The sequence below is a fragment of the Coregonus lavaretus genome, assembly GCF_964263955.1.
Source record: "Coregonus lavaretus genome assembly, chromosome: 17".
NCBI lineage: Eukaryota > Metazoa > Chordata > Actinopteri > Salmoniformes > Salmonidae > Coregonus > Coregonus lavaretus.
Window position 1 is genome coordinate 44,381,435 of NC_140004.1, and position 10,389 is coordinate 44,391,823.

Here is a 10,389-nt window from a genome sequence, read left to right on the forward strand (position 1 = left end):
GGGCCCATCTCCTTGACTGTTTTCAACATAGATTGCCGGGTTTGCATTTGATTAAATGCACGGCACTTTACTTGGCATATGTCGGGCAAAATAACCACACTGTGGTTTGAGTCTAAGTATCACCTTAAGTCCAGGTACATGGGAAGAGACAGAACAAATCGACAAGAAGCTGCTTGCCATAAAACCACCAGTGCACGTCACAGGACCTCCATGCTCAATATGTTCAATAAAATTCTGGAAAGCCTCAGAGTTCTGACACTTCCTCTTGTTTTACAGTCTTCCTTGCTTAGAAGGAATTCTACCTCGGCAGTATATAGAGCACGTACTGCTCCTTGTAACGCCAAGGTAGTGGGTTCGATCCCCGGGACCACCCATACACAAAAAATGTATGCACGCATGACTGTAAGTCGCTTTGGATAAAAGCGTCTGCTAAATGGCATATTATTATATATATTATTGTACAAGGAAGCTGCTGTCTCCTGAAAAAATGCTATCATCTTTGTCATGCTATCATGGCATTGATGAAGCTGAGATGCTCCTCAAGATATTTGTTGGTCGTTTTCAAACATTGCATGGGAACTGTCATGTTTCTTTCAAAGTCCACAAACTTTGACACGCTACTTCATCAGTGAGAAATTGGGGTCCTTTATGGGTCCTTTATGAGTCCTTTATGGTGTCAAAGTGTCTTCATATTTGAGCGCCACAATGGGTACTTGCTGAAACTCTTCCACTTGAGTTGTACCAAAACAGATTGTTGAGATGTTCTGCCTTTACCAACATGTACCGAGGCTTGTCAGTCGCTTAATGCCATTGGTTCCAACCAGCAAGGTAAAAGCTTTGTAGAAAGAATGCTGAGAGGATTTAAGCTAACAACAACGTGTAATTAAAAATAATGAGATTTTCCTTGGATACCCAAGTGTGAGAATGCCAACACCAAGGGAGGCTGCTCTCCATGGAGAATCAGGCTTAGTGAATGACCAGCCCATTTCCTCTAAGTGCAATGGTGCATGGCAATCACATTCATGCAAACTCTAATACCACACTATCAAAATGGGTCAACCAAGCAGTTGTCAGAAACGAAGGGTCAGTGGCGCTGATAAGGAGTTTTATAGACATGGGTCATAGCTGTGACGTTTGGTATGCATTCACTGACCCCATTAAACAACTAACTATACAGCAAAGGAGAGACACATGGGCTACTGCTTCAGGAATACTTAAAGACAGTCTCCAACAATGTGCAGTTAATAAAACTCTCAGACATCCCAACAACCTGTATCTACATGGAAGACATTCCAACAAACTGTATCTACATGGAAGACATTCCAACAACCTGTATCTACATTAAAGACATTCCAACAACCTGTATCTACTTATAAAATAACAAATGACTTATAAAATAATAAATTACTTATAAAATAATAAATGACTTATAAAATAATAAATGACTTATAAAATAACAAATTACTTATAAAATATAAATGACTTATAAAATGATAAATGACATAAAATAATAAATGACTTATAAAATAATAAATGACTTATAAAATAATAAATGACTTATAAAATAACAAATGACTTATAAAATATAAATGACTTATAAAATAATAAATGACTTATAAAATAATAAATGACTTATAAACTAAGGGTGTTATAAGACAGTAGAAAGGCCAAAAGGACCCTGGGTCATCGCTGCCTGCAGCTACAGTATATTTGTTATAGTTTTTTCTGTTGTTGGATACTTTTTTATTTTTTGATAACACCTACACATAATACTGAAGCTCACTCTGATGGCGAGGGAGCTGAACTACGCAGCGACCCAGATCCTCCACTGTCCCAGACATCACACTCCCATTCATATGCGAGCTCCAGAGTGGCGCAGTGGTCTATGGCACTGCATCGCAGTGCTAACTGTGCCACTAGAGATCCTGGTTCAAATCCAGGCTCTGTCGCAGCCGGCCGCGACCGGGAGACTCATGGGCGGCGCACAATTGGCCCAGGGTAGGGGAGGGAATGGCCGGCAGGGATGTAGCTCAGTTGATAGAGCATGGCGTTTGCAAAGCCAGGGTTGTGGGTTCGATTCCCATTGGGGGCCAGTATAAAATAAACAATTTATTCACTAACTGTAAGTCGCTCTGGATAAGAGCGTCGACTAAAATGTAATATGTTTTGTATGTATAACGTATTTTGAGTATTTGGAAAATATACTGTATACTGTATACAAGAACAATATAATATAATTTTGTCCTGCAGGATTGCATTAGTACTGTGGGATTCCTGCAAGTCACCTGCACAATTCCTTCACAGAGGCACAAATTCCTGCAGGAGTCCTGTGGGACTTTTTTGTAAAGGTCACTGACAAATATTAGGAGAAAACCTAAACACTTCATGGTGATAAAAAAAAAAGAACCAAACTGAGACCATTATACTGAAATGCAGTTGTTTTATTGATGTCTAAAGGGAGGACCATGAGATCAGAGTGGGGGGGAGGGGGGAGGGGGGGGGGGACTAGGTATATTAGTCTATTGTGATTCAGAACACAGTTTAGAGCTGTGTCTGGGGACCCAAAGGGGAGCACGTTTTAGTTTTTGCCCTATCACTACACTAAAACACTAGATTCAACTAATCAACTCATCATCAAGCCTTTAGTTGAGTCAGGTGTGTTAGTGCTAGGGGACAAAAGAACTACGTGCACCCCCCAGGTCCCCAGGACCAGGATTGGGAAACACTGGTGTAGAGGGTGTTTGGAATTAGAGTGAGGTCAGAGTTTTGACAGGTTGTTGTGGATAAGAGGAGAGGCTTTGGTCTAGGCTTGGGGCTCTCAGGTGGAGTAGTACAGGGTCTACTGTAGAGGCTCTAGGGTGTAGGAGTAGTACAGGGTCTACTGTAGAGGCTCTAGGGTGTAGGAGTAGTACAGGGTCTACTGTAGAGGCTCTAGGGTGTAGGAGTAGGATAGGATCCCTCCCCTCTTGATGGAGCAGCTATGCTGCCAAGTTCCGTTCTTGATGGAGCGCTCACAGGTCCCCAGCAGGTTGTCGAAGACCACGTCGGAGTCGTACACCTCCAGCCTCAGGGGGTCGTTCTCACGGGCGTTGAAGAAGTTGAAGTCCTCCTTCCACCAGGGGTCAGTGTTGTCGTTCTTTACCTCTGTCTTCCCACCGTAGCCGGAGCCCATAAACACCTGAATTATAATATTGATGATGATAATGATGATAATGATAATGTTAATCATCATCATAAACATCACCGTCATGATAAATATATATATATATATATATATATATATATATATATATATATATATATATATATATATATATATTCATATTGTAAAGGGGAGAGGGGGATCTCATCCACCACCAATGTGTATCACCCAGACATTTGGCACCTGACAGATCACCACACATCATCTATCATGGTCGACAGGTGACTCAGGTGAGGAGAGATTTACCTTGACGTAGGCATCAGGGGTCTGGAACAAGCCGCTGTTCAGGTCGCTGGCACGGAGGTTGAAGACCTTGAGAACCTTACGTTCCTCTGCTGCATAGATCTGGACCACAGTCAGAACACACACCACCAGCAGGCAGCACAGAAGAGAGGAGGAGGACATGGCTCTCAGTTAGATAGGGCTTGATCCGTGGAGGGAAGACAACTAGGAGAGAGAGAGAGAGAGAGAGAGAGAGAGAGAGAGAGAGAGAGAGAGAGAGAGAGGGGAGGGGGAGAGATAGAGATAAAGGAGATAATATAAATATGTCAGTTGTTTCCCTAAGAGCAGGTCACAGAGCAGGAAGAATGAAAACACTAACACAGAGGAGAGAAAGACAAACAAATGAAAAAGACAAGTCCATTTTCAAATATAAAACATTATAAAGTGAACCCTTGTTACATGACTCCTGGAAGGTCATAATACCTGTGTTCTGTAGAGTCTGGAGACGAGCGTCTATCTGTCTGTCTGTCTCAGGGGAACCAACCACTGACGGTTTTTCATATGCCCTCTCACTTTTTATAAAGACCCCCCCCCCCCCACAAAAAGGCATCGCCTCCATTCCTCCCCACACAGAAATGCAATGGCACTCCACAGGTGGCTTGTTCTCAGTGATGCCTCAACCAATGAGATAACAGTCTGCGTTGCCAAACAACAGCAACACCTACAGGTATTATTTCCCTCTCATTCTGATGAAATGAAGGCCATGCTTTTGAATTAACACTTTGAGGGCTAGTTTCACAGCCAAATGAGTGAGGAAAACGTTGCTAGCTGTCAAATCATTGCTTCCTTGTTTTCACAATTCCTCTCAAAGCTCATTGGAGGAAGCGGACCATGGGAGGGACCTTGGATCCTCTCCTCTCCTCCAATGCGCTTTGAGTAGAACTGAGGAAACAAGGACGGAGGAAGCAAGGATTTGACAGCTAGTAACGTTTTCAGACACAGCCCAATAAATAAATGAATGCTGATTGGTTAAAAGCGCATTCCAGCCGGTGTCTATTCCAGAAGTTACCACCGGCTAAATCTAGGACGTTAAAATGTCTATTTACTCTGTTCCATCTGACTGCGCAATCCACTGTCTCATCAGCCCAGCCAGGCAATTTATAAACTTGATCTCCACTATAAAAGCATCTAGACATTATCTCACATTTCTTTTAGACTAACATTTAGTTTTCAACATCAGAGATTTGTATAAACCTTGCTGTCTGTCTCTCCGACATTTGCAACATTGTTTCAATATTCAATATGCCCTCAAAGCCGGTATTTGGAGAATATATTTACACGGTTTGCCGGCCATCGACTTCGTCTCGGGCCAAACATCAACCGTGCCAAAATATCCTCCAAACACCGGCTTCTCGGGCATTATCACTTAATTATCTAACGACAATATGTTCTAAGCTTAATCATGTTTATGAACCGATCATTAGTCCCAAAGTCATGTACAGTATAGAGATACTTTATCTGTATGTCTATATACCATATGGCTCTGTAGTCATTGTTAGTTAGGGAGGAGTTGTGCGGAACTCTGACCAGCTTGCCTGTGATGTTATGTGGAGAAAAATAATGTAGCCTACCCTGGGATACACATATCTGATGAACAGGACATTGATATTACTGAGTTGATCATTGATTGGTTGAGGTAAGACTGGCCAGTTAAGCAGCTGTTGGAAGACAGCCCTTTCTTTTCGTTTCTGGTTTCTTTATCTTGTGTCGTGGGGTAAGATGATTTTGTCTTCTGGTCAGCCATTTCTTACTTGATTGCCTGATGTTGACTGTTTATGAGTGTATTTTCTGTTTATGTAGGTTTAAACGTCAGATTGGCTTTTAGCTTGTTTTGTTTTCTGTTGGCAGGAATCCCAAATGGCATCCTATTCTCTTTATAGTACATTACTTTTGACCAGGGCCCATAGTATTGCACTAAATAGGGAATAGGGTGCTATTTGGGATACAGCCTGTGTTCGTATTGGTGCTGGATACCACTGGGAATGGACCACATGTGGTTTAATATGAGCTTATTCTGCAGACCGCGGGGGCTTTATAAAATGGTACGAGGCATTGGGATAACTTGTGGATGATCATGGCTTTATTCAGGAAAGTTTATTGGGCTACTTTGATGTGTCAAGTGGGCGAGATGCGCAGTCTGTGTTTGACTTTATGAATTTTGAGATGTCTGAGTTTAACTTCATAGAGAAACTCATTGTCCAAACCTACACTGGTGCAGCTGTAATGGAATGAGGGGTGGGAGGGCGTGGCCTGACAATTCAAGTCTTTCAAAGACAAAATGGTTGAGACTTTCCCAACAAACTGTATCTACATGAAAGACATTCCAACAACCTATATCTACATGGATGACATTCCATCAACCTGTATCTACATGAAAGACATTCCAACAACCTATATCTACATGGATGACATTCCATCAACCTGTATCTACATGAAAGACATTCCAACAACCTATATCTACATGGATGACATTCCATCAACCTGTATCTACATGAAAGACATTCCAACAACCTATATCTACATGGATGACATTCCATCAACCTGTATCTACATGGATGACATTACATCAACCTGTATCTACATGAAAGACATTCCAACAACCTATATCTACATGGATGACATTCCAACAACCTATATCTACATGGATGACATTCCATCAACCTGTATCTACATGAAAGACATTCCAACAACCTATATCTACATGGATGACATTCCATCAACCTGTATCTACATGGAAGACATTCCAACAACCTGTATCTACATGGAAGACATTCCAACAACCTGTATCTACATGGAAGACATTCCAGGTCCAACAGATGGGAGGTAGATTAGGGTTGGGAATTTGGGGGTTAGCCTACATTAAAGACAGGTTAATAGTTGCTTCTGACATTGCAGTGTGCAGTAGGTTAGTGCTGGGGGGGGGGGGGTTTAGGGTTTTAGGTGGGGCTGAGGAGAGGTGAAGGGGGTGGATAATGGCAGTTTTAGATGGCAGTTGTGTAAGCACAGCACAGCAAGGGGCGCTGCTGTCCACCCATCCTATCTGTAAACAGCTCTGTTACTGAGGGCGTGGCCTGACAATTCAAGTCTTTCAAAGACTAAATGGATGAGACTTTTCACAAAACTTGGTATAATATTGACATAGTATTTACCTCTAGGATCGATGACCTCACTATGATGGATCATCCGGCATTTTGGCCTGCTGAACCGATTTCCGCAAAACGAAATGTTCGGCATCTATAGACCAGGATCTTAATATGTTCAATAAGTTGATATTAAATGTCATGGCCGCTGTGAGCCAATGAACTTGAGTGAGGGTGTGGCCTGACACCTCAAGTCTTTCAAATACAAAATGGTTGAGAATTGTCACCAAACATGGTAAAACAATTACATAGTATGCCAGGAGCTGAGCCCAAATGCAAACATTCCTGTGATGATAATATAGGAGGCATATATTCTGCCATTCATACATACATGTGTCTTCTTCCATGGTTTTCAAACACTATATGTTTCATGATGAATGCCTAGTGCATAGGATTAGTGTCCTTTGCTGGTAAAACAAACTGACCAATGGCAGGAGGTCAGGAGTAGGCCAGGAGGTCACAACTGAGCCCAAATGAAAATTATTCATAAAATGGCAATATAGGAAGTATAGTCTGCAATTCATGCACGCGTGCTCTTCCATGGTGTTTTAGCCTCAGACTTGCCTGAGGCGCTCATCTAATTTTACATTTCAATTTTAGTCAGTTAGCAGACGCTCTTATCCAGAGCGACTTACAGTTAGTGAATACATCTTTTTTTTTTTTTTTATACTGGCCCCCCGTGGGAATCGAACCCACAACCCTGGCGTTGCAAACGCCATGCTCTATCAACTGAGCTACATCCCTGTCGGCCATTCCCTCCCCTACCCTGGGCCAATTGTGCGCCGCCCATGAGTCTCCCGGTCGCAGCCGGCTGAGACAGAGCCTGGATTCGAACCAGGATCTCTAGTGGCACAGTTAGCACTGCGAAGCAGTGCCTTAGGCCACTGCACCACTCAGGAGACAATAAGGAGACACTCAGGACTAATAAGACCATGTTGGCCCGGTTTGGCACATGTTGGCCCGGGTTGGCCCGGGTTGACCCATGTTGTCCCGGGTTGGCCCGGGTTCGAATCCTGCCACTGCTGCTTTCAGATAGGCATCCCTTGACAGTGAGGAATTGTTGTTGTTGTGCCTAAACAAAATGTGATGACTTATAAAATAATAAATTACATTTTTTTTTTATGAATTATAAAATAATAAATGACTTATCAAATAATAAATGACTTATCAAATAATAAATGACTTATAAAATAATAAATGACTTATAAAATAATAAATGACTTATAAAATAACAAATTACTTATAAAATAACAAATGACTTATAAAATAATAAATGACTTATAAAATAATAAATGACTTATAAAATAATAAATGACTTATAAACTAAGGGTGTTATAAGACAGTAGAAAGGCCAAAAGGACCCTGGGTCATAGCTGCCTGCAGCTACAGTATATTTGTTATAGTTTTTTCTGTTGTTGGTTACTTTTTTATTTTTTGATAACACCTACACATAATACTGAAGCTCACTCTGATGGCGAGGGATTCAGGGCATTCATATGTTTTGTATTGTATGTTTTGTATGTATAACGTATTTTGAGTATTTGGAAAATATACTGTATGCTGTATACAAGAACAATAATAATATAATTTTGTCCTGCAGGATTGCATTAGTGCTGTGGGATTCCTGCAAGTCACCTGCACAATTCCTTCACAGAGGCACAAATTCCCTTACAAAAGAGTCCTGTGGGACTTTTTTGTAAGGGTCACTGACAAATATTAGGAGAAAACCTAAACACTTCATGGTGATAAAAAAAAAAAGAACCAAACTGAGACCATTATACTGAAATGCAGTTGTTTTATTGATGTCTAAAGGGAGGACCATGAGATCAGAGTGGGGGGGGGGGGGACTAGGTATATTAGTCTGTTGTGATTCAGAACACAGTTTAGAGCTGTGTCTGGGGACCCAAAGGGGAGCACGTTTTAGTTTTTGCCCTATCACTACACTAAAACACTAGATTCAACTAATCAACTCATCATCAAGCCTTTAGTTGAATCAGGTGTGTTAGTTCTAGGGGAAAAAATAACTATGTGCACCCCCCAGGTCCCCAGGACCAGGATTGGGAAACACTGGTGTAGAGGGTGTTTGGAATTAGAGTGAGGTCAGAGTTTTGACAGGTTGTTGTGGATAAGAGGAGAGGCTTTGGTCTAGGCTTGGGGCTCTCAGGTGGAGTAGTACAGGGTCTACTCTAGGGGCTCTAGGGTGTAGGAGTAGTACAGGGTCTATAGTAGAGGCTCTAGGGTGTAGGAGTAGTACAGGGTCTACTGTAGAGGCTCTAGGGTGTAGGAGTAGTACAGGGTCTACTGTAGAGGCTCTATGGTGTAGGAGTAGTAGAGGGTCTACTTTAGAGGCTCTAGGGTGTAGGAGTAGTACAGGGTCTACTGTAGAGGCTCTATGGTGTAGGAGTAGTAGAGGGTCTACTTTAGAGGCTCTAGGGTGTAGGAGTAGTACAGGGTCTACTGTAGAGGCTCTAGGGTGTAGGAGTGGTACAGGGTCTACTTTAGAGGCTCTAGGGTGTAGGAGTAGTACAGGGTCTACTGTAGAGGCTCTAGGGTGTAGGAGTAGGATAGGATCCCTCCCCTCTTGATGGGGCAGCTATGCTGCCAAGTTCCGTTCTTGATGGAGCGCTCACAGGTCCCCAGCAGGTCGTCGAAGATCACGTCTGAGTCGTACACCTCCAGCCTCAGGGGGTCGTTCTCACGGGCGTTGAAGAAGTTGAAGTCCTCCTTCCACCAGGGGTCAGTGTTGTCGTTCTTTACCTCTGTCTTCCCACCGTAGCCGGAGCCCATAAACACCTGAATTATAATATTGATGATGATAATGATAATGTTAATCATCATCATAAACATCACCGTCATGATAAATATATATATATATATCTATATATATATTCATATTGTAAAGGGGAGAGGGGGATCTCATCCACCACCAATGTGTATCACCCAGACATTTGGCACCTGACAGATCACCACACATCATCTATCATGGTGGACAGGTGACTCAGGTGAGGAGAGATTTACCTTGACGTAGGCATCAGGGGTCTGGAACAAGCCGCTGTTCAGGTCGCTGGCACGGAGGTTGAAGACCTTGAGAACCTTACGTTCCTCTGCTGCATAGATCTGGACCACAGTCAGAACACACACCACCAGCAGGCAGCACAGAAGAGAGGAGGAGGACATGGCTCTCAGTTAGATAGGGCTTGATCCGTGGAGGGAAGACAACTAGGAGAGAGAGAGGGGGAAAGGCATCACATTGATTTTTTTATTTTTGTATTATGTGGAATCAACTTTGATTCAACCAGTTTTAGCCCAGTGGGTACTTTACATAATGTCAATTTTAAAATATAATACATTATAAAGTAAACTCTCGTTACATGACACGTAAAAGGTCATAAAACCTGTGTTCTGTAGAGTCTGGAGACGAGCGTCTGTCTGTCAATCTGTCTCGGGGGAACCAACCACTGCTGGTTTTTCCTATGCCCTCTCACTGTTTATAAAGACCTCACCTGTGCATCCACAAAACACTCTCAACATACTCCAATAACACAGAGGTTGTATCCCAAAATTACACCCTATAACCCTACATAGTGCACTACTTTTGACCAGAGCCCTATATGCCCTGATGCAAAGTATTGCACTACCTAGTCCAGGGTGCCATTTGGGACACAGGTAAAGAGGCAATGGAGACAGGTGCTCTGTTCTCAGTGATGCTTCAACCAATGAGAAAACAGTCTGCGTGGCCGAACAACAGCAACACCTACAAATATT

At 42.5% G+C, this 10,389-nt stretch overlaps 2 protein-coding genes across 2 annotated transcripts; both read right to left on the reverse strand.

The window, feature by feature from the left end:
* Positions 1 to 2,489: 2,489 nt before the first annotated feature.
* On the reverse strand, positions 2,490 to 3,990 carry LOC311144713 (perforin-1-like). Its single transcript, XM_084180809.1, has 3 exons — positions 3,908 to 3,990; positions 3,449 to 3,649; positions 2,490 to 3,178 (listed from the first exon to the last, which is right to left on the reverse strand). The coding sequence occupies exons 2-3, from the start codon at positions 3,605 to 3,607 to the stop codon at positions 2,918 to 2,920; spliced, it is 420 nt and encodes a 139-aa protein (XP_084036935.1). The 5' UTR covers positions 3,608 to 3,649; positions 3,908 to 3,990; the 3' UTR covers positions 2,490 to 2,917.
* A 4,411-nt stretch (positions 3,991 to 8,401) lies between these two features.
* LOC311144862 (perforin-1-like) lies at positions 8,402 to 10,096 on the reverse strand. The gene is made up of 3 exons (XM_084181016.1): positions 10,020 to 10,096; positions 9,643 to 9,843; positions 8,402 to 9,417 (listed from the first exon to the last, which is right to left on the reverse strand). The coding sequence occupies exons 2-3, from the start codon at positions 9,799 to 9,801 to the stop codon at positions 9,157 to 9,159; spliced, it is 420 nt and encodes a 139-aa protein (XP_084037142.1). The 5' UTR covers positions 9,802 to 9,843; positions 10,020 to 10,096; the 3' UTR covers positions 8,402 to 9,156.
* Positions 10,097 to 10,389: the final 293 nt, after the last annotated feature.

Excerpts from the sequence above, each read along its gene's own strand:
- LOC311144862 (XM_084181016.1), bottom strand. The coding sequence starts at position 9,801 with ATGTCCTCCTCCTCTCTTCTGTGCTGCCTGCTGGTGGTGTGTGTTCTG. Across the intron at positions 9,418-9,642 it reads CCCCTGATGCCTACGTCAAG|GTGTTTATGGGCTCCGGCTA; the intron begins GTAAATCTCTCC and ends ATTATAATTCAG.
- LOC311144713 (XM_084180809.1), bottom strand. The coding sequence starts at position 3,607 with ATGTCCTCCTCCTCTCTTCTGTGCTGCCTGCTGGTGGTGTGTGTTCTG. Across the intron at positions 3,179-3,448 it reads CCCCTGATGCCTACGTCAAG|GTGTTTATGGGCTCCGGCTA; the intron begins GTAAATCTCTCC and ends ATTATAATTCAG.